Raw genomic sequence first — 25,413 nt, forward strand, 5'->3', positions numbered from 1 at the left:
ATTTAAATTAAGAACTTAACAATGGTTTTCACACTTTCGTTTGATATTTAGTTTTTGGTGCAAACTTTTGCAGACAACTTTCCAAGACTGTTTTTGCTAGTTTTAAGTTCTAAATATACACTGTTCTGTGAAATTTTTTTAAATTTATTGAGATACATGATGCATATTATCACGTCTTTCTCCCTTGCGGGGTAGACGGAGCCAACAGTGTTGAAAAGACTGAAAAGTCACATTTAGCTGTAAGGCTTAATGATGGTATTGAAATTCAAATAGTGGCAGGTTGCTAGAAGAATTCCAAGTTTATTATTTATTAGCTATTCCCATAAAGCTATTTAAATCCACAAGATGTCAAACTGAAAACTAAATTGACAGCGTAAATATGTATGTACCTAGTTAAAATTTTAGCTTTTTTATTTTTATTTCGTAGCAGTTATTGTAAAATAAAAGTTTCAATCAGTGATATAAATTTCTGTCAACCGAAAATTATTACAGAAAAATAATTAATACTTGGTTACATACATACATATAATCGCGTCTATATCCCTTGCGGGGTAGACAGAGCAAAGTCTTGAAAATACTGATTAGTCACGTTCAGCTGTTTGGATTGATGATTGAATTGAGATTCAAATAATGAGATTCAAGTATTTGAATTGTTTTTCATATTTTTAATGTGATTTATAAATCTGCACAATAAAGTATTTAAGTACCTACTTATAATATAAATCATATTTTTTGTGAATTCATAAAAAAAATAAGTTTGTCACTGATTGTACAAGTATTACACGAGCTTACAAAGTTCATGTCTCGACTCCCGGAGCTTATCGGAGAAAGCTCGTAATAACTGCGAGCTTAATATCATTCGCCATGTTAATTGTGGAATATTTAGACCATTCCGTCTTATTTTGACAAAACTGACTTAGATGTCTAAAATTGTGTATTACATGTTAATCTATCTTACACTGCTGTGTGGTTCCCGGCACCAATAGAAAAAGAATAGGACCACTCCATCGCTTTCCCATGGATGACGTAAAAGGCGACTAAGGGATTGGCTTATAAACTTAAGATTCTTCTTTTAGGCGATGGGCTAGCAACCTGTCACTATTTTGAATCTCAATTCTTTCTTTAAGCCAAATAGCTGAACGTGGCCTATCAGTCTTTTCAAGACTGTAGGTTCTGTCTACCCCGCAAGGGATATAGACGTGATCATATGTATGTATGTCTTTTACCTTCACATTATACAGATTATGGTGGTGCTATAGAAAGTATGATGAAACAAGGATACCATTTGGCTTTGATCGTGGTCAGATGAAGTGATCAAGTGTTTTATTAAGGAAGATTAGAAATTTTAATGCGTTTGACTTCAATATCCCTAATGGTAGCTCAAATAATACTTTGCCTTTAAAATAAATTATTTCCTTATATATACCTAACAACAGAGAAAGTGAGTGTGATCAAAAAGTAACCTAAACATTTTAAGACTGTTGAGTAAAAGTGCTTCTTTTTCTTCCTGGCTAAAGTCCCGGTTAAATTCTTACCACTCTGGAGAGGAGTCCGGAATTGAAAGACCTCGACCATTGATCCTGGACTGCGTGCAGTCAGGTTTTTATAAAAAAGCGACTAACCTAACCTAACCTAACCCGTCTTGGATCATGGTTACACATCCAGTTGCCTGAACGTACAGGTTTCCCTCACCGTAAGAGCATCGGTCAGTATTCAAACTAATGTACATAAGTTCGAAAATAGTCATTGCACAGCCAAAGTAGGATTCGAACCGGTGCCTTAACCACCGACGCATCTACAAACTACTAAATCATCCTTTATCATACGGGATAATTAATTCAAACATTCCTCAGAGAATATAAAAATAAAAAAAAGGTGACAAAACTCATCTGACGACTTCTCAACTATTGCTATAATTGATATTATGATATTTGCAGCAGCAATGAAATGCAACTGACTGCATTTTTGTTAACTTCTTGCGCGGTTCGAAACGTTCGTATGACGCAAGGAGAACGTAAGTACTTACAAATACTTGACGGGTACTGTCGGCAGAACAAGATTAATTAAATTAGGTTTGTATGCTGAAGTTTAAATTGAAATAATCACGTGCCGTGTGATTTCCGGCACTTAAGAATAGAACCACGCTTACCCATGAATGTCGTTAAAGGCTCAGTTTGTTTCATGCTTTATGAAATTGTTACTAAGAAGGAAAATACCGTTACAGTGTCTTGAAATGCCGCGTTCAGCTTAATAACATGTTTGAATTTGTGAATGAATTCATGTTGCTAGCCCATCGTCTAAAATGAAGAGCATTCACTTGATTGACTTTTACAATATTTTTGTTTTTCCTTCTCTACCAGACCATCATGGAAACTTGATAATACTATGACTTTCGTTCCCGCGACTTCATTCCCCGAAAATATCAATAAATAAAAGCTAACCTCCTGTCCCTTAGAGGGGTGGGGGGGAATATTTGTATACCAGTGTTAAGTTGGACTAAGCTAACTAAGCTGACTAACATATCTGAGAAGCATTCAAAGCGGTGCAACAATTTTCTCTTAATACGAGTACCTACAAACATACAGACAGACAGAAATTAAAAAAAAACATATTTTTGGTTTCAATTGGTCTTATAAAGATCCCCCGTATCGAGTTTTTTCAATACATTTCTAGTACAGACAACGTTTAGTTACAATTTTATTATATGGATATCATTTCTCTGTCACATCAACTTAACATGCTGACGGTACTTTGATTAAGTTATTAGCAGTCCGCGAGCGATGTTGATCGGACCTTTTAAGCCTCGGAATGTACTGCAGATCAGTTAGCTAATAAGGAATTAATATAAGGGCTTCGAGCAACATTTTTATTACGACAAGCCACTTATCAAAACTAAATTGGCTGCTCTTTGCTCAGTGTTTTGGTGGTTTGATTTATGTGAGATAAAATTGTTGAATGAGTTACTGTTGGCAGACTTTTGGTAAAGGAAAATGGTACTACTCAATATTGTCTATGGATGAGTGATGAATAACGTAAAAAGCCTCAAAATTACTAAGAAATAGTTAATCCAAATTTCATCATAATAATAGAGTTAAGATATTTCTTTAGAAATAAACAGAATCTATGAATTTTTGTTTCTTGTGTTTATTATTCTTGATGTTTGTTGTTTACAGAAATTAGTAAATAAATATATACCTTAATAAACAAAATTTTACAATAGCTGTATTTATTACAATATTATATGCTTTTGCCACACCTTACAAACTGTCGCATTTACCTATAATATTAGCAGAACTAATTATCAAAAAGTTCCTAGGTAGGTAATTCTAGTCTTCTTTTAGGCGATGGGCTAGCAACCTGTCACTATCTGAATCTCAATTGTATCATTAAGCCAAACAGCTGAACGTGGCCAGTATTTCAAGACTGCTGGCTCTTCCCGGAAGGGATATAAACATGATTTTTGAATAAATGAAAGTAAGTATAGTAAAAAATCAAAATGGCCACCAAGTAACTTTCCAAAGCAAAATTTTTTAACAGAACAAACTTTTCCATTGTAATGTACGCGTAAAAGTTCCGAACCCTAATATCACTCGAACAAAACCCACTACCTTTTCAATCAAGATGCGTGTAGTTTTCTTGACAAAATATGCAAATATATTTATTACCTATGCATAAATAAGCAGGAAGTAACAATACGTCGAAAAATAACATTTTAAACAATAAGAATAAGGTCTATAATATCTAGAATAATGTTAAAAAAAATTGTGTGACAGTTAAACATATTGATTCAAGGCAGATGAGTATCAGATTTTTGGCTAAATTACAAGTACGGTTATTCATTTAGTCTTGTGGTTTTCGGCACAGAAGAAAAGTACTGCTACTTGTGGATGTTGTAGGCGCAAAAAGCATATACTATTGCCACAAATATTCCCAAGAAAGGTTGGGTGACAGGCAAATTGAACATACAAATGAAACTTAACTATGTAAAAAAAATTAATTTTCATTTGTATGCAATCTTCAGCAGACGTCAAGCTTTTAAATAAACATATGACCGGTTTTTTATAGTGTGATTAAAACTTTAAGTCGGCTTGGAACCAGCTCGTTAGATTTCAGATGTCGTAAATGGCGACTAATGGAAAAGACAAATAAATTTAGGATCTTACTTTTAGGTGGTGGGCTAGTAAACTATCATTATTTGAATCTGCGACATTATTGGCTCTGTTTACTCTGTTACAGAACGAGACGAAGACGCCGACGGATTGTATGTAAGTAGGTACCTATAAAACCAGCTTTTGAAAAGGATTAACTATAAAAATAAAAAACGCCTCTTTTCGGGAGAGGTGGGCAAAGACTCTCAATCTTTCCACTTGCCACGATCCTTGCACGTTCTATTTACTTCATCCACATTCACATGTCTCTTCATGCAAGCTCGACCTTTCGTCAACATTGTGTTAACTTTTGTATTAACACAATAATTCTTAGTATAGTTTGCGTTATTGTCCGCACGGTTTCACTCATATAAAAAAGTTCGAAGTAACCAATAAATGTAAAAAAAAAGTCGGAATGGGTTTACTAAACAGCTATTCCATCGAAATATAACGAGTTCGAAGGCAGTGTCTATTATTTGAATTTTAAATGTGATTATTTCTGTTTCTGTCGAGTCATCTGCACCAACTGTTTAAGTTAGAACTTGGCTGTGTTTTGGAATGTATGAATAATACACGAGTAAAAGAGGCGAGGGAATTAGAAAACATGATTAAATTATGTTTAAAATAAGTTTAAGGATGAACCAAAAGATGACCTTTTGATAACAAAGCTTAAAAATCTTTTTAACAGGAAATTAGCTTATGATAGTGCCTCCCAATCTGAGTAAGGCACAGATGCTTAAGCAAATTCTAGAAGTTTTTCGCGGGACTTGAAGCGACTATTAAACTGTACGTTAAAATTATTCCCAGAAACTCGACATTCTAAGTATACCTATAAATATTTATAAGACTTTTTCGAAAAATTAATTATCTACCTGGTGTTAGCCTCGGTTGCATCCTGACCTTTTCAGAGGAGCCTAGGGCGCGACTGTGACTACGATTCTTGAGTGAGTAAATCAGGGTCTTATACGAAGTGACTTCTGGCTTACCTCCGCAAACATGCAGGGGAACCTAACCATGCTTGGCTGAATGTGCAATTTACGGAGTAATATCAAAAATAAATGTACATAAGTAGTAGAAATGGAAAGTTAATTCTACCTATAAAATCAGAAATAGACACGATCAAAAAAAAAAATTACCGCTCACATTAGTGATTGAAGTACATATTACTTACTTCGAATTATAAAAATATTAAAAAAAAAAACTCACCTAGCATTTTACTCAAATCGGCATTATGAAGGTCCGGATTCTCATCGGCCAGCTTCTTCCTCTCGACCTTCGCCCACACCATGAACGCGTTCATAGGCCTCCTTATCCTCGCCTCTTTCAGCGCTTTAGCTTGCCCCATTTTCGTCGTAAAAGGCGCTCTAGCGTATTGCTGAGGTGAATAATCCCTTGAAGCCTCATATGGGTTCCTATAATCATATTGAGTTCTATAGTCTAGGCCGTAAGGGAGCGTGGACCATACAACTAGTTCTGGACTTGTCTGATCTTGGCCGGAGTCGGTGCTGTTCTCGACGCCTCCTTGGACGTATTGCTCGTAGGTGCGGTGGTAGGTAGGGGGGGATTCCGCTATGCCAGCCCCGCCGGAGTCCATCATGCTGGGGGAAAAATAAAATTGAATTTAGAATTCCGTGTAAAATAATAAACAATGGAAAATAAGTACTTATATATAATAACCAAACATTTTTGGGGAAACACTGCCCGGTACACTGGTCGGCACATCATTTTACTTTACATAATATGGTCAGACGCGTCGTGCAAACACCTAACATTTCAACCTAAGATCGTGTTCATAGGAACGGCCGGGCTATCTCCAAAAATTACATGACGGCAAAACCAAGACTAGCGCCAGGAAAATGATAAATTTTTACTATCAATGGGTAACCATATATAGTTATATACTATTATAGACTATAGATTTTCACTTGTTACGATCCTTGTAGATTTCTCCCTTCTTGTTTAGTCTATAAACATTTATCCTTTGCGTGGTAAACAGAGCCAACAGCCTTGAATACACTGAAATGTTACTGCTCAGCTGTATGGTCTTATGATGGAATTGAGATACAAATGGTGACAGGTTGCTAGCTCATCGCCTACAAGAGGAATCCCAAGTTTATAAGCCTATACCTAGATCGCCTTTTACGACATCCATGGGAAAAATATAGTGTGTATAAATATATTCCAAAATGCCGTAAACCACACGGCACACTTACTCTACGCTTATTATCTTTAAAATGGTTGAATTATTATGCATGCTCCTAATATCATCCTATTTCAGGAGAACCACAATCCTGATAAGCCTCTTTCCCCGAGAGGTAGGCAGAGACTACATCTTTCCACTAGCCTGCATACTTCTTTGGCTTCACCCACATTTATAACTCTCTTCGTGCAAGCTCGTCATCAAAACGAAACGCCACATAAATTCGTGTCATACCACTGAATTACCAACGTTAACAATACGATAAACCTCAGGATAGCAACAGGCTAGACGAAGCTCCTATTCCACCGATTGCAAACCCATAACCAGACTATAACCCGCTCGGTTTACGTTTCCTGAACTCATTATGTATACGACACCAGGGTTTTTCAAATTCCTACACCTGAGTATAATTAACGAGGTATTTACACAACAAGTGCTAGACCACCGTATCAGCTGTTCTGAAATTCTACCTCCGAGTCATGGAAACGATCTTGGAATTCAATGTATAGGTATGAGTTTACCGAAGAAAATTATAAAATGATACCATAGGTGTGGTAGAGGGCGTCAGTGGCCGAACGGTTAAGAAGCCCAATTAAAAATGGCACAGGTTCAAATACCGCGGAACTATTCCGAATTATTAACACTAGTTTGATTGCTAACCGATGCTCTGGCCCTGTAGCATTGGCACGCGCGACGCAGGTAATATCGCGCGAAAAGCTATCGCTGTCTCACTTTTTGTTGTGACGTAAAACGGGATAGCTGGATAAAAATGGCGTCGCACGTTCCATGCAACGAGGGCTGGTGATAAGTAAAAATATTATAAAGAAACCACTAAAACCATGATCAAAATTGACCAGTCGCTTTGTTTAAAAACTGAATAAAGTAAATCACTTATTGGCGTCAACCAGAAGGGTACTGAAGATGAGAGAAACTTCCTTCTGACATTAGGCCCGGTTGCGTTCACAACTCTCTAAAGAAGAGCTTGACTGGAAGAAATCCCGATTGGGATAAGTCCGCCATTGTACATATTCTTCTATATCTGATAAATGTTCTAATTTTGTTACATTTCTTTTTATGTGCAATAAAGAGTTTACAAACAAACAAGACGCGGCCGAGGTGTGCCTGTGCGCACGAGTCAATATAAAAGAGGCAAGTGAAGCCGCCAGCAGAAGCTAGTGAAATTATAATTCCCTTACTTCCGCAAACCAATTAATAACTTATTAAGGAATTTACACTTCACCAATACTCATAATTAGAGATCGGATATTCGGATGCATATTTACCTAAAGTTGCAGTGTTGGGTTAGTATGGAACGTTCGAATCCCGAAAGCAAGAAGCCGCCTCCATACTTTCTAAGCCAAAATATTAGTTTAGGTAAATATGCATCCGATTATCCGATCTCTACTCATAAAGCAATATCTACTAATGTCATCATCTTAATTCAAAGGGCATAAGTAGTCATTACGTATGATATGATATATGATCGGCAATAGGCCGGAGCGATAATAGCGTACCGCGGACGATGAAACAATTCTCAATTTATCACTTGAACTGTACTTAATAGAGACTTAACGTTGAGTTTGTAACTCATTTATTAGCCCCTTCTTCGCCCGCGGTATTTAAGTGGAAAGAGTCTTTGTCTACCCCTCCGGGAATATTCGTACCTATTGAAATCATAAGTTTCATATTCATTAAAATTTCGTTCAGCTGTTTGGCTCAATGATAGAATTGGGATACAAATAGTCACAGGTTGCTAGCCCATCGCCAAAAAGAAGAGTCCCAAGTTTATAAGCCTATCCCTTAGTCGCTTTTACGACATCTATTGGAACGAAATGGTGTAGTCCTATTATTTTTTATATTGGTGCCTGGAACCACACGGCATAATTTTTTTTTTAATATGTGTAAAATTATCGTGGCTAGTGGAATGAGGTAGTTTCTGAATACCTCTCCGGAAAAGAGGCGTGATTTTATGTATGTATGTTATCGTGATATAATTATTGGTGCCGGGTGCGGCACATTTTTTTAATACTAATAAATTATGACTAACACCAAAATTAAAGGAAAGTCGGCGCCGCGACCCGACACCGCAGTTTCCAGTTACCGCCGCCAGAGGCGCCACCGTGTGGGAATCGCCATTGTTCGCGTGGTTTCACTTGATTCCACCATCTTGTACTTGGAACGGTGTAAGTTCACCGTAACCACTAACTGTGCCTTTTTTTGCTCCAATGTACAATTTCCAAGTTATGTTATTAGAATTATCGACTGGGAGCGGAGAATAAGAATGCGCCTGTTCATTTTCTACTCGCGTAAGCAACGCTCAAAGTAGTCATTGGGGCACAATTATTATTTACAAGCAGTCAAAGCAATCAAAGCTAATAAATTTTAGAGTTTTTCTTTTAGTCTATGGGCTGGCAACCTGAAACTATTTGAATGACGATTCCATCACAGCTAAACGCGGCCTTTCAGACATTCCGAGACTGTTGGTTCTGTCTATCCCGTAAGAAAAGAAGAAAGACAAAGATGTGATTATGTGTATTTAGGTATGGACGTGTATGTAAAAACAAACCGAATATTTATCTAGTCTTGAATGAAGGGATGGAAGTCTTAAGGAATATAAATTATTTCGCGAGAACCGAAAAATCTATAACTTCTTAAGGTTTTCAGTAGATAAACATAGGTAAGACAGCATGATATTTTCATTATCAACAGTCTTCCCAAATCACGCAAGTGTGTGTGAGCAAATACGCTAATAACTATTTGTTGTATAAAAAACGTACCTATCCATTCAAGTATTCTTAACACAGACACTCTTAATAGTTTCAACAAACAAAAAGAAAGAAATATGTATAATCAAACGCAAATTTTTAAATAAATATCGTATTCTATCATCAGCATTATTTCAGAATTACCGATAGAGTCATATGCCCGATTGTTTTGCGTTGGATCTCGTAAATATAAATAAAATTGCACACAATCGCGCTAATTAGAAATGCGGCATACCAGATCTCGTAAACATGTGTGTTTACAGTTTTCGCTATTGTCAACGATTCGCAGTCTAAGAAGAATCTTGTTTTCAGGTCAAAATGGTGTTTAATAAATGTATATACATATACATATATAGTCTATGTACGAAACGCCATTACGAAATTTCATCAAAATCTGAAAACAATGGACAACAGAGATAATAATATTCCATAATATTAATTCAATTCAATTTTTTTTGCAGTAAATAGGGTTTACACTACGGTCTTAGGTATTATAATACAGATCTTAGGCCTAATTAGCTAATTTTTAGCATGCAAATATCAATCTTTGATAATAAAATAATATTATCAATTAATTGGTGTCATTTAAAATTGTGTAACTCCTCAACCGTATAAAATATATTTCTTATTAACCAATCATTTAAGACTATTTTATTTTCTGGTAGCAATATGTATATATATCTATAGATATATATTTATGCACATTACATAGAATTTTTGGACACGCTGTATTGTAGGCACTAACTCTGATACTAGTTTATCAGGGTACCTGATACTCCTACTCGCCACATCTTATTAGTAGAGATTACACCTATTTTTGATATCTTTGCAGGTAATTTATCAGATAATCAGCAAAACGAGCTCGAAAGAGCAAATGTACGATCACCAATCTCGAAACGTGAAGGGTGACGTTATTTTACAAATAACGCGAGACAATAGCTATTGTTGACAAAACGAGCACTCAGCGTTCAGGGGAGCCGTATCTGAAAACTACTCGATAAGCACTCGATTCTTTTCTCGATTGTCAAATCGATTTGATGGCGAATGATAATCGGAAGTCGGAAAGGAATTCCGGGTTCGCCACGCCGCGCCGGGTGAGTCACCGCAGGAAATATTTCGTGTTTTGCAATGCTATGATATGAATAATGATGGGTATGATACATCAGGTGATAGTTTCATCGTCAATATTGTTACAAGGAAATTAAATTGTGACAAGAGATATAGTTGGTTAATAGAAGCAAAACGTTGTGAGGAAACCTGCTCATTCAGGTAAGTGGATATGTAACTATGTTCCAATGAGGATAAGGTTCACTTGCAAGTTCGTGGGGATCAGGCGGGTGTCGCTTAGTGTGAAATCTTTAATTTCCCAATCTGGGATCGTGGTTACAGGTGGACCTTGGTTGAGGAGGCAACCGGGACTAACGCTAGGAGGATGACCATAGCCTCTAAAATCGACAGCTAAGAAATTAAACATGGATGCGAGTATCCAGATCAATGAAGAGCATATTTTGATTTTTGCGACAAACTATATTTAGTGGTCATCAAACCTTTACTCTTGAGATTGCTGGCCCTGCCTACTCTGTTAGGGATAATATGCTTACTCTGTTATCCTTATGTGTGACTTAGGTATATGTGTAGATCATTTGACATTTCCTCCAAAAGGAAATAAATCTATATAGGAGTGAAGGACAAAGAGTTTAATCCAGAAAAACTCATACCGTTAAATTTGGGATATAACGATGATAAACCATAAAGTGCGCGAGCAGGTCGCAGAAAGAAAGCTAGTATTTTCCTAAAGAAAAATAATTACACGTGTTTGTCAAAAAACCATATAAAAAGCCGCCTTGGTTGACGCCAATAAGCCAAAAAAAAAACAAAGAAATGAGCATAATCTGTTGAAATGCTCAAAGTGTGATGCTTCGCTGAGCTGATATCGCAAGATCTCTTATCGGGCGATAGCTTATCACTGCAACTCGGCACCTGCAGTTGTAAGGGCCGCTATACACTAAAGTACTGGCACAGTTTTTTGTTTCTTCGTTCATCAAACTTCTTTATGAACTTACTTAATACTGGCAGTATTGAGTCTTAGTCAGTCCTCGTTAGAAAAAAATCATCTTATAATGGTTCAATTATAAATAGTAAACAAACAATTTGGATTGAACATACATTAAAAAAATTATTAAGTACAGCACAAATAGTTCCCGCCAAAAAGTCCAGAGGCTTTTAAATACCTAAAAGGGTTTTTTTCACAACTTAGATATAATTAACATTTTTTGTACCTAGATAAAAAATATTTGTATTTGTATTGACTTGGATACTGGCCAAAAAAAATCATTTGTGAAAGTGCAATAGTTTTATAATATAGTGAAACGCTAAACAGTATTATCTCAATCTAGGTTCTAATCTTTTTTTAAGCGCAAAGAAATTATTTCGCCAATTACCTTACACTTGATTTAGCTAACAAGTCCGACCGCGTTTAACTGAAATTAACGATTTTGTTGAAATTTTCAGAATAAAGTAGCTAAGTGTAGATAGCTAGGTATATAATTATCTTAAAGATGTTATGCATTTACAAAAAAAAATACTTATATAAATAGACTGATTTTTAAATAATTGTTGATATTGATTAATCTTCAAACAAATACAGTTTGATTTTTTATATTTTTTGTCTTCAGGAAGCCTAATATGGGTTCGATTTATGAATGTGTGTAGTTTGTGTGAACTACACGAGTTCGATTTACGAGTATTACTTGTTTAACTATGTTTAATTTATTTAACTTAATAATTCAATATATTTGCATTGATTGTTAACTTTCTTAAGCAAAATAGCATTAGTTATTTAGTAATTTTATATTTTTATGCTCATCCTCATGCATTTTGTCACCGCTAGACACAATTAGTAATAAAACGTAGGCGTGAAATTACCCTATAGGACCTACGTAATTAAAACCAGTATAAGAAAAACAAAGTGCCGTAGGGTTCCCGGAACGTTAGAATTCCTATAATAAACTTGGGAATAGCACCCTGTTACTATTTGAATCTTACTGCCATCATTTCGCCATATTTAGCTGAACTTTCAGATTTTTCGAGATTCTTGGCTCTTTATCCCCATGTAGAAGACGTGAGTAATGCTATGTATGTTTTTTAGTTTCCTCCCACCCTACGGTTGACTGGAAGAGATTGCTTTAGCAATTTGTTCGCCTTTGTATCTTATATTATTATATTATTAGTGCCGTGTGGTTCCCGGCACCAATACAAAAAAGAATAGGACCACTCCATCTCTTTCCCATGGATGTCGTAAAAGGCGACTAAGGGATAGGCTTGAAAACTTCAGATTATTTTTTTAGGCGATGGGCTAGCAACCTGTCACTATTTGAATCTCAATTCTATCATTTAGCAAAATAGCTGAACGTGGCCTATCAGTCTCTGTCTGTTGGCTCTGTCTAACCCGCAGGGGATATAGACGTGATAATATGTATATGTGTATGTATGTTGTATCTTATAACCTGTGTTTTTTTTGTTTTTGTGTTTCTTTTGTTGCAATAAAGAGTTTATCTATCTATCCATGTATTTCAATCCATGTATCCATGCGTTTCGCAACTATCCCAAGATTCCTTACATTTCGGCGTACGCGCCGTTCGGAGAAGCGTTTGTTTTCTCTCCCAGAACTGTTGTTGATGTATCGCAATGACAATGCTTGTTGCTTCAGCCCGCCAGTGTACACTGTCGGGCAATGTCCGCTGGCTGATAACGATATAAATAATCTACATATTACATTTGAGCAAGCGACTTTCCCGGAGGGTGGATCGGAGTCGGAGGGATAAGGAGAGAGCGAAAAGTTCGAGGTTATAATGCCAGGCTGTCATGCCGGAGTTCCCAGATTAAATCCCTGGTCAAGTCGAGCTGTGAAAATAAGGCGATCCCCGGTCAAGTCGAGCTGTGAAAACAAGGCACTTATTTCTTCTATTGCAGTTCAAATAAGTACAATTTATTTACAAAGAAACTAAACGGGAATTCAGTCTAGCTCATGGTAAACCTGATGTCACTGGTTCTACAGACCCTGAAGAAATCTGTTTGTTCACCAGACACATTGGCAAACAGTGTTGTGACTGCACTGTTATCAGATGCACTCTTATCACGCCGTTATCAGTGCAGTTCCATCGACCTTGCTTTACGCGCCATATCACTGCGATTTTGATAGCGTATACTTATTTTAAATGAAATTATATGACTTTTACTTTGAAACACGTTTTATAGTAAGATGTGTATTATGGTAAGGTTCCTAAAACCTTTTTTGAATAGCCTTACAAGATGTTATAAAAAAAATCATTGAATATTTTTTGAAAATTATTAAATTCTAAACGGAAGCTTTATGATAAAATATTTTAAACAGATGTTATCGCTGGAAATTTTTTTTGAACACACGAATGGCGAATGTCGCAAAAAATGTTTTATTCAAATGAGATACTTATAGGTATCGGATGCTGGTTTATGAAAGATTTGAAATCTGAGACTCAATTGAATTATCGATTTGTCTGATAGTGGACCCGAAGCATAACAGTGGAGGGTGCAACTGGAAACATGCAAGCAAGGAACAGAGAGAGAAATAACATACATACATACATACATAAAATCACGCCTCTTTCCCGGAGGGGTAGGCAGAGACTACCTCTTTCCACTTGCCACGATCTCTGCATACTTCTTTCGCTTCGTCCACATTCATAACTAACAGAGAAATAACTATTTCCCAAATTCAAACTTAAAGAGTCAAAAAGCGTTTTTTCTTTGCAATTATTTGCTAAAAAGCATGCTTTAAAGGCATGCTTTGGTAGGTTTTAGCTCAGAATAATACTTATGGTTTAAATTATCTGTACCTAGGTTTTTGCAATGCCTGCTCCAAAGCCAGCAATTTGTATGTAATTCATATTTTATCGAAGAGGTGGCGTTGAACCTTAGGTCACCGAGAACAGACTAAATACCTTGATTGTAAAATTTATTTCTACCAATTCTTTAATTGAAAACAACTTATTACACACTCAAAAAAAAATATCTTCCATTTTCAAAGTGAAACAGAAAAGAAAAAGCATTACATTTATTTTTTATTCGAGGGTTCCAAAACGGCCTGCATTTAATTTTTATTTTGTAAATAGATGGCGTTGATCGATGTTATTTCTCTATATGGTTTGTCTTTCCCGCAGATACTAATAGCTGTGGAGACTTGTTCGAGGCTGGAGAACAAACGACACAGATCGTCGAGGCTGCGGGTTCCTGAGGGAGCTGCGGCGTATGAGACCGACTTTTAAATTTTTGACGCCCGTGCACATCGTGCAGGGGTAAAAAAAAAACGTTTATGCGACGACCATTTGCCGAAAAATGCGCTTGATAAGGGGACTAAAAATATTTGAATTTACCTTATTAGATTTTCTGATTTCTCTGTGGGTTGTGTGAATTTGCTAAGTTTACACTATCTTACATTTGACAAATATTTTCTAAAATTGGGATTTTTCTTTTAGGCGATGGGCTAGCAACCTGTCAGTATTTGAATCTTAATTCCATCATTTAGCTAAATAGCTGAACGTGGCTAATCAATTTTGTCAAGACTGTTGACTCTGTCTACCCCGTAAAGGAAATTGACGTAATTATATGTAAGAATGTATGTATGTGTGGACCGACCAAATCAAGGTTGAATTGGATGCACCTGAGGCCGAGGAAGGCAGCCAGGAAGAATGGCGACCACTCTATCAAGAGTGTAGCGGCTCAGAATATCAGATAGGTATAAATAAACCCTAAGGAAACCAAATAATTGTTAACTTCATAAAATGGTCTAATGTCAAACTAAAGATGTAGTCTCTGCCTACCACTCCGGGAAAGAGGTGTGATTTTATGTGTGTTTGTATGTATGTCAAACTAAACAATATGGTTCACTCATCCACACCGACCTCACACGATCAAAGTCAGCGTTTAAACTAGTCATAACAACAGTTTCGAAACATAACCCATTCATAAGGCATTTGAAAAATAACCAAAGAGTTTTACATGTTTCAAATTACATACTTACTACATCTCGCACATTATTTGTGAAGCCGCGTTTACAATGGTCAAGTTAGCTAGGCGAGTAGAGTTATTCCATTTTTAGTATATTTTTTTTACCAACATAAGAAAGAATAAATATGTAGGTCTTTGCCGATAGGAATACGTTTATTTTCGGAATCAAGTCATAGCCGCGCCGTGATGTTCCCAGCACCAATAAACAAAAAAGAATAGGACCACTCCATCTCCTTCATATGGATATCGTAAAAGGCGACTAAGGGATAGGCTTAAAAACTTGGGATTCTTCTATTAGGCTAGCAACATGTCACTATTTGAATCTCAAATCTATCATTACTTGGGAAATCTCTTTTCTCTCCTTTATTAACCCTTTAAAGGCTTATAGTAAAAAGACTCGAAAGCCACGTTTATCTAGACGTGTTCAAAATTGAACTAAAATTCAGAGATCGTTATAGCTTGTTAATCAATCATTTAAAAAGAGAATTTCTTTACGGCGCAATTCTTTTTTTGTTTTTTTTTTTTTTGTGTAACACGTGTATATGTATGTAATTCTTTTTATTTTGCGCAATATTTATAAAGACAACATGTCTTACCAAAGCCCTTGGATAAAAATTTCTCAGCACTCGTCTTCAAAATTTACCCATTGTAAACGCGACTTTCTCGCCCATCGAATGGTGAAAAATTAATCACCGTTATCACGATCGAAAAATTCATTTCATTCATAGGTTCGAAACTGGTTATCACTTAGCGGGTTTCGACTAATCGTAATTGATGAATCGTGATGCTGTGACACGAGTGCATGAAGTTATGAATGAAGAAACCTGCACATTCAGGCAATTGGATGTGTACCATAATCGATCCAATACGGGTTAGGTTTGTCTGCTAATGTCGCGCAAGTCAGATGGGAGTCGCTTCGTGTAAGAATCTGACTCACCCAATCCAGGGTCTTGACTCCCTGCAAATTCACTTCAGTATCCCTTTAGTTCAGTATCACTCAGCCCGTATTATAAAGGGGCTCGTAACTTACTTACCCACTACCACGGCTTTCTTAACTCCATCACTTTACCCTCCATCTCGTTCCCATTAATGTTTTAAAAGGCGACTAAGGCTATATCCCTTATAAACCTGGAATTCTTCTTTTAGGCGACGGGCTAGAAACCTGTCACTATTTGAATCTCAATTCTATCATTAAGCCAAATAGCCCAATGTGGCCTACTAGTCTGTTGGCTCTTTCTACCCCGCAAGGGATATAGACGTGATAATATGCATGTATGTAAAATTCAATTTACTTTTCCTTTAGTTTTGCATTACTCGCCCTCTATTCTAATTCTTTATTCACTAAATCACTACACTAAGACACTAAAAAAGCACCAAGACAGATACAGTGGAGGCGTGCCTTTATTTTAACTTTCTAATTTTATGATTTGAAGTAGCACCGCCGTGAGTCGCCTGTCGATAACTGTATGATATGTCGGCTTAAGTATTTGATTTTGTGCTGTATGATGATACTATATAGACCACAGCATATTTAAGCGAAAGTATCTTGATCAAATCGGGAACGTCCTGATGTAAGGTCAGACCAAAGGTATTCTTAATGATGAGCTTGAATGAAAGCGTGATGAATGTGGATAAACTAAAACAATAAGTATCAGTGGAAAGAAGACTTGCTAAGCAGAAAGGAAAGAAGGGGGAAATTCATTTTTGAAAGATTTTTATCAATCAAACACTAGAAAGTTTTTTAAATGCATTGGAATTGAATATCTACATTGGATTTCGGGGAATTATAAATTAACCATTTTCACTTATGTAAAAGCAGAAGTATAATAAAAACCAAAAAAGAAAAATTACGACGAGCAATAGCAGCTATTAAATACTGTAATTCAAGATCACGGATAGTCTGTTGTGAAAGGTTATAAAAAAAATATGAATACATGTATATAATTTGGTAGGCTCGATGATAAATTAAAACTATAATAGTCACATTGGCGCCAAAATATAAAATTCTTGCACAGATAATAAAGACGACGTTCAGTAATTCGCTGCACGTGGATCGTTTATGATAAGGTTTATTGTCGTGCCAGCTTAGATATCTGATGACGGTAGTAGAGGAACAATAAATACAATTGCTAATACAATTTAGTATAATCCGATCGTGCCCTGACCACCGTCGGTTCCATAACTCCATTTTGCGACAAAACAAAAAACAAATTTGCAAACGTATAAAGAAATTGAAAGGTACCGGCGAGCGCGATGCTATCGCAAAATTATTTCCAATTTCACCGTTTTGCGTCTCCGTTGCGATTCTTTTTTTGAAAAGTTTTATTTTTTTAATTTTGTTTCGAATGGTCGCGCTGCACCCACTGCCATAAATTATAGTTCGGTAGCTCTCTTAAAGGGGTTTTCGGGTTTTTTATTTTGGTTTAGCTCTTTGAAGAATTTATGTCCCCGTCTTACTTAGTAGCAGCGGTCAGCCGACCTGTCTGGCTCGGAAATATTTTCTGCTTGCTTCCTTTGCTCAGATTTCGAATGCAGGCTATCATTTGCGGAGGCTCTTAAGTTTTACGGCTCAACTGTTGCGTTTTTGCAGCCGTTAATGACATTAGGGAAACAAATCTATTTTATGAAGTCATTAAATCTGAGAGTGTTAGATGACTGACGTTTAGCTCGTATTTATTAGTGCTTTTGTTACTTTGTTAAAACAGGTATTTAAAAAAAAATCTGTAACAAATATAATTTTTTAATTGATAGATTTTTTAAAACTTTGAAAAACTGCAGAAAACCATATTATTTTAAAATGTTTTCAATTTTATTATTACTTGGTTGATGTTTATAAGATAACAAAAAAAATATTGGCAAATAACAATTATATCCAGGAAATATTACATAAACAAAAGTTATCTAGTAAAAATAAGCAGATAAAAATGGCGCGCGCGTTCGTCAAAAATAACCTCTCAAAAATGTTATAACACACAAAACGGATTCCTAAAACTGGCAATTGGAATAGTTTTCATTTGTTTTTTACTTTTTAATTCGAGCTGCCTGGCATCCTAACGGTATACACTTGAGACATAACTCTGGACGGACGAGCAAACTTTTTAAGCTATTTTTCTGTTGACCTCAGACGGTCGCGATCGCGAATCTAAATTTAAAATCATTCCATTTTAAAATATTGTTGATATTTTGATCTATAGATATTAAACAAAAGAATGTTGATTCATTGGACGTAATTTTGCAACCAATATGAGTTCTTCAATAGGTAAATGTTACTTCAAAGGCGCTGGTATTTTTAAACATTACACTTTTTGCAACATAGATAAAGTACCTATCAATATTGTCTTTTGCCACGATATAATATTGAAGTGTAACAAATATACATTTAAATTTTTATTGTTTAATAATGTGAGTAAGACATAATGTATTTTTATATTATCATCGTGAGAATTAACTACAAAAATCTTGCAATCCTTGTACTGGCAATCCTAATTGCATTTAGTGCCGACCAAATTTTAAAAGAAAAATCGCGCAGTAAGAATCCCGCCTATTTTTAAAAATGGAACCCGACGATGATTTGCCTAATTAATAAACCAATCACGTACAGTCGAGACGCGGCGACGAGGCGCGGCGGACGTGCGGGCAGGGGGATGAACGCTTGGATATTCGAATACTATATTTTTTCTGCACTTCAAGCATAGCAATTTTACTTGTAATTGGCCTGACGGCTGATGACATCGAATTTTGTATCAAATTGATTAATTTATAGAGAGTTCAAGTTTAAATTTGTCTGTTGATGATACTTTACAAGTCTCAAACAAACTTTTTCAAATCTTTTTACAGCATGTCGCTCATATGCAGTCTTCCTCGGAGTCCGAAAAATAAGTACGATTAACTACGACAAAAGTGTTGACGTTACAATTTTCGATATACTGGAGCACAAACAATATAGACGGCTGTTGAGTTGCTCGTCGGTTCTTTATGACAGCAACCTAGTTAATGTAGCGTAGCAAAAAATGAAACCCGTCTCAGTAGTTAATCTTGTCGTGTCAATAAAAGAGTATTAATAAGAGCCCGATCAGATTCTTGGAACACTGTTATGTGAACACACGGATTATATGACAGCATTACGTTTCCGTTTTTGATTGAACGGCTATGAATGAAGCTTCCATTTATTGACAAAAATATTTATGTTTATTTGACATCGAAAATTGATAAAAAATTCTTAGCGAAAAGAAATAGAATTATTTATTGGCATTATGCTCAGTTAAGTCTTTGCGCAGCGTGACTGTAAAAAGTAGTTGAATAATAAGTACCGCTGGCAACACTGAGAGCCGAAGGATACCGAAGTTGAGGGCGAAGATTAGTGAGCGCGCACTTTTTGTTTGCTTCAATCGATGCGCTCGCGCATTCGCATGATGAATAATTCAAAAATTGACATGAAATGGCGTATGGTTCTTTTTTTAAATGAAAGGTGCCCAATTGAGGACTGTAACCGCCTGACGAATTCATTGGACAACGGCTTTTTGCGACCGGTAATTGCTGTATTTACTTAAATAGGTTATGAAATTAGTGCATCCCTTGCCGTGTAACGTAAAAACGTAATTCAATGTGATCGTCAACATCGCCAATTTTCTGGTTATTATTGAAATAAAAGTTTGATATTCAAAACCTTTCCGAATTTTATTCAAAAAGAAAACAAATGTCCTTCGTCTATACTTGTTTCATTGTTCTGGATTGTTGTTTCGTGACTTATGAGTAGGTAAACCTTATTTTTACAAGTGGGCTGTCGCGGCGAAAGAACTGTAATTAATTCAAGTAATGCTGTTAATGAAGCCTCGAAAACTTGTGTCCATTTCCAAGTATAAGTAATCTTGTCATCTGAATTCTGTTTGCGATTGGGCAAAGATCGTCGGGTGTATTTTTTGGGTAAATGGCTTCATCGCACACTATTGTCCGCCAATAAGTTATGGTTATGACAGCTTTTTACGAGATTGAGTGACAATTTGTAAAAATTTAATTAATTAAACTGTTGGCAAGTTCTGATTTCTAAACATTTTTCAATTTATCTATAAAACAAACGGACTGATTTTGTAAACTGATGCAGATGATTCTTGATAGAAAGAAAATTTCGTCAACTACAAATTTTGCAATTTGTAGTTGACGAGAGACAAACTACGATAAAGTTTTATAATTCCAACGCCTTTGAATGTATTCTAATTTATGTCTCAGGATCAATTCTTGGCAATAGGTATTTGATTTAAAAAATTGGTATCGTTACTGTGTGTCAACAAAGAGGAATTAAAAATTGTTGTATTCTCTTACGAAATCAGACAGGTCATCAGGTCTTCTAATGTAAAATGTCTGAAAATTTTACAATAAACCGATATTTCGATATGAAAATTAACGTTATTCCCGACTACATCTCCACCTCTTTGGGCCTCATTTCCACTGTGTAAAAGTTCGTGTAAGAGTAGGTGATCACATTGCGCAGGCATGACATATAAATTGAATACTTATGATCAATATCGCATCCTCATTGTACCTTCACATTCATTAGACCACCTATTCTTATATACAATCTCTTATTAATACTGTGCCAACCTTGTAAATTTGCCTCTTACTTCTCATTATACCCGTTTGCTATGTACAGCTTTTATTTATCTATTTCTCCAACCCCTTAGAAGTCAGGGCAGTATGGGAAAGTAGTCCAGACTTACGTAGGTAACTATAAATTTATTCAATAATATTGTAAAAATACTTACTTGTATGATGAAAAAGACATATTGCTGTCGACACAAGTCTGATCTTCCACTGATCCACTAGTCGTAAGCATTAGGGTATTCATCCGTGTGTGTAAGTATAATAGGATAATCGATTTATTATACTATCGACTCTAACGCGCACCACTACTTCACCGATGTCCGTTTCTGTTGCGTCACGATGACGCAGTGCAACATTATGTACGTCACATCACTAGCTTTCTTGTCTATGGATCATGTCTGAAAAGAAAAAAAAGCTTTTATTATTTGTCCGTTTTGATTTGAATATTTTCAAATTAGAACCATAAGCACTATTTGTATTGGTTATGGTACTTGTATGCAGTAACTTGTATCAAAAGGCACACCCTGGTATAGTATAGAAACATATGTAGGAAGAGAGTATATGTATGAAAAAGCTAAGCCATAATAAACAGTAAAATGTATAAGTAAGAAATATTTTTATATATTTATAGTTAATCAAAATCTAAAGCGCTTAGATATATAGTTTCAACAAATCAGTCCGCAATTTTTCAGTTACATAGCAAGATAATACAATGTATGTTTTCCGTTACAGACAATTAATTAAAATACACCAGTAATGTTTGATACCACAAAAACATCTTCATTCTTATCTACAACGGGTACTGAACCCTGTACGAGATTTAACGCAGATAGTCGCCGTGTTCGATTCCAACCGGCTCGGTCGCCATATTGAATCTGATTGACAGCTGTCAATGTTGGCGGCACAACGACGCGTCGCCGCGCCTGCTCTACGGTACACGCGGTACCACTAATTCCATTTAAAAATGGAACGCGCATTTGTTTTTTTTTGTTTTCTGTCAGATTAATTTTACTATTCTTGGTGGCTATTAAGCTCAAAGAAACATGACTTTCTGTTTTTTTCCAATACCATAATAATAATAGATTTTTAGAACGACTTAGATTCCAAGATTGTACTTGAGCTTGAGCAAAATGCCAAATACTAACTTCAAAATTATTTTAATGTTTGTTTACCTATAAAATAAGTTGTTAAGTTAACCTATAAAATTTCATGGAAAAAAACAATTACTACCTAAATAAATATTAATTTTATAGGTAATCCCAGTTCGCATCAAAAACATTACCGCTGATGAATAAATATTGTAAAATATTACGTCAAACTAATATTGTACATATATTATTTATCTAAAATTATGAAGGCCAACACATTTGACCACAAATCTAAGACATAATTTTATTTATAACATTTTGATGTTGCATGTCGAGGAAAACCACGTAATAATAATAATTCATTAATGCTTATAACATACAAATTTTATGACCACAAAGGTCTTATATAGGTAATCGTCTTATAATTCGGAATAATATAAAACTGTAGAAGTGATTGGAAATTCTTGTAGGCGATTGTGTTTAAGAAGTACCTTATTTACTGATGATTACACTATAATGCACATAAAATCTTAAACATACATACATATAATCACTTCTATATTATTTGCGGGGTTTACAGAGCCAACAGTCTTGAAAAATCTAAAACTAATTAAAAAAATCAATAAGTATCGTCATGACTCCTTTCATCAAGTCTCTTGTCTAGAGTCTGCTGGAAAAAAGCAGCAGCTATGTAAGATAGCTTCTTGTGTATATCATTCCTTCGTTTTATTTATACGTGAATTGGTAAATAAATAAAATAAAGTGTCAAGCTCAGGATATTTGAAAGTTTTTATTTAATATATACGGAAATGTGGGGAAAAAAAGGCAATATATATATAAGGCAATAATCTTAAAATTGGGTAAGCCGAAGACCGAACAAAGTGGAGACCCCGGGCACTACAGCATAGCGGCGGAAGGTGCGACCGGGAAAACTCAAACGTCAAAAAGAAATGATTATACTTATTAATTTAACAATTGAAATAAGACTTTGTAATTCACCGCGATAATAATTTATATTAGGTTAACGACCACAGCATTTACATACATACTTACATACAATAGATTTAATATCGTTTGCGTCAACCGAAATGCAAAGTGACAATGTATCATGTCAACACATTTTTGGTGCTGACTGTACCATATTAGGAACGAACACGTCCTTATTGCGATGATTCACTTAAATTTTTTACCAGACTACTAACTTAGACGTGATATTGCTTTTGGCCAAAATAGAGTGTCGGTGGTCAAACGGTTATTGTACATACATACATACTTATAATCACATCTATATCCCTGCGGGGTAGACAGAGCCAACAGTCTCGAAAGACTGATAGGCCACGTTCGGCTGTTTGGCTTAATGATTGAATTGAGATTCGAATAGTAATAGGTTGCTAGCCCATCGCCTAAAAGAAGAATCCCAAGTTTATAAGCCGGATAGGCTTATAAACTTAGTCGTCTTTTACGAAATCAATGGGAAAGAGATGGAGTGTTCCTATTCCTTTTTTTTGTTGGTGCCGGGAACCATACGGAATAATATGTTATAAACGGTTAATGTGCCCGGCTGAAATGCATAAGTAGTGCGCTTGGGGGCTCAGTTTCAAATCCTAGGTAGGAAATGACTCTTTCCTTAGTAATGCAAAGTGCTAACCGATGTTCTTACGGTGAGGGAAAACATCGTGAGAAGTCATTTCAAACACTAAAATCTGTTAAACAAAAAAATAGAATATGTAATAATGATCGAATATGGGTTAGGTTCCGCTGCAAAGGTTGCGGAGGTCAGATGTGAGTCTCTTCGTGTAAAAATCTGACTCGCCCAATTCAGGTTCATGGTCAAAAAGCACACCCTGGGCTCCTCTACAGAAAGGTGAGGATGTAATCAGGACTAACGCCAGGAGGAAGAATATTGCTTTTGCCAAAATGGTGGAAATCATTGAGGGAGTCTATGTTCAGCAGTGGATGTCCTACCGATGATATGATGAATAATTATTTATTAAGAAATTTACTTAGTTACTGAAAATTATGTTCATCAAGTTAAATATTCATATTACGAATTGTTTATAATTGATTTGATTGATGCTGTCAAGTGTATCAAAGATTTTGACAAGCAGTGCTGCCAACCTACTTTTTGGTATCACCGACTCGTCGATAAAATCTTACGATAGTATCGACTACTGTCACAGCACTAGTTAAGCCTAGTACGATAACAATCTAGATTGTAGTAGCTTTGTGAATCGTTCAGATGTCCAATTAAGATTATTTTTTTAGTCGTGAATATTATTTTCGGGATAAGCGACCTCGCTGGCATAGTGAATCTGGTTGAAGAAGTTGAAGTTTAAATAAAAAGTTCAATACTGCCATCACTATAGTAGTGGGTATGACCCACCTAGTGGCTTTGGAAAAGGATCGTAAAAATTAATTTATCTACAAACAAACAACATATTTGCTCTAACCCTCCCCTCTGCATACATACGCGTGTGAATTTTAATAATAAACACTTTCTCTGGAGGAAAAAAGTACTTTAAATTATTTAACTTAAAATTAAGCCCTATTAACATTTTAGATGTAGTATATACAGTGCGATTTATTTAATCATTTATGCATTTAAAAACTGAAGATATACATTTTTTACATTATACGTATTTTTAAGAAATTCGCGCTGGAATAGACTATCTGGAACTATTTAAATTTTTTTTCTGTCTAATCGTGTAATATAATAAACGGACCTAGGAGGCTACTAAACTACGAAAAAATGCGGTTTTAAATGACTTATGTCAAATAAATATATAAAAATTTTGCTAAACAAAATTAAATTGCTAAATTTAAAATAAACTAAAAAAAAACTAGAAATCAAACAGGATTTTTAATTTCTTTATTTGACAACTTGTAAAAAAAAATCTATAAATTTTAACTAATTTTGTTATTGCAATTTTTTATGAAATTCCTTTTAGTAGAGTTACAAACACACACGCAACCACGCATCCTCACAATCTTTTGCATTTGTACCTCGTATCCTACCTAAGGATAGGATAATTGTGCACTTTCAGAAAAAATAATTTCACGCGGAACACAATTCTAACACATTTCACAGTGATTCACGCCGGCAACTTAAGTATAACCTCTAATTAAAACATGAAATGTTTTGGTTTAACGTTCAGTCGTAATAAAAAACATCCTCATTGCATGAGCCATTTGTTTTGATATAACCATTCGGTGAATTAACACACCTCTTGTTCGGTGTGGGAGAAAACTGGTAAGTAGTGTTATTGGAGAATATTAATGAAATGTTATTTTCATTCACAAACCAGTATGTTTTAGAAATTTTAAGAAATACGAGTGCATTTGTCTCAGCTATTCAATTTTTAGCTTTTGTAAAGAGAGATTAAATTTGTCCGTGTGAATTAGATTTTTACAGCCTGAGATTCTTCTTTTAGGAGATGTTAGCAGCCAGGTATACGAGTAACGTATATCTGAATATTATTCTGTTATCTAAATTAATTTATTAAGCCATCCAGCAAGGGTCACGAATCCTTTGAGTTTAGTGACTATTGGCTCTGTCTTCTCTGTAATAG

The 25,413-nt window shown here is 35.4% G+C and overlaps 1 protein-coding gene across 1 annotated transcript in view; it reads right to left on the minus strand.

Moving 5' to 3' along the window:
* Positions 1-25,413, minus strand: part of LOC106135985 (putative transcription factor SOX-15) — a 112,423-nt gene that overhangs the window by 81,221 nt on the left and 5,789 nt on the right. Inside the window, exons 2-3 of the mRNA XM_013336411.2 lie at positions 20,918-21,154; positions 5,355-5,746 (exon numbers count right to left, since the gene is read on the minus strand). Of these exons, the coding sequence (XP_013191865.1) occupies positions 5,355-5,746; positions 20,918-21,000 (475 nt within the window). The 5' untranslated portion in view covers positions 21,001-21,154. The remainder of the gene's footprint in view (positions 1-5,354; positions 5,747-20,917; positions 21,155-25,413) is intronic.

This window comes from Amyelois transitella, chromosome 24 (genome assembly GCF_032362555.1).
Source record: "Amyelois transitella isolate CPQ chromosome 24, ilAmyTran1.1, whole genome shotgun sequence".
Taxonomy (NCBI): Eukaryota; Metazoa; Arthropoda; class Insecta; order Lepidoptera; family Pyralidae; genus Amyelois; species Amyelois transitella.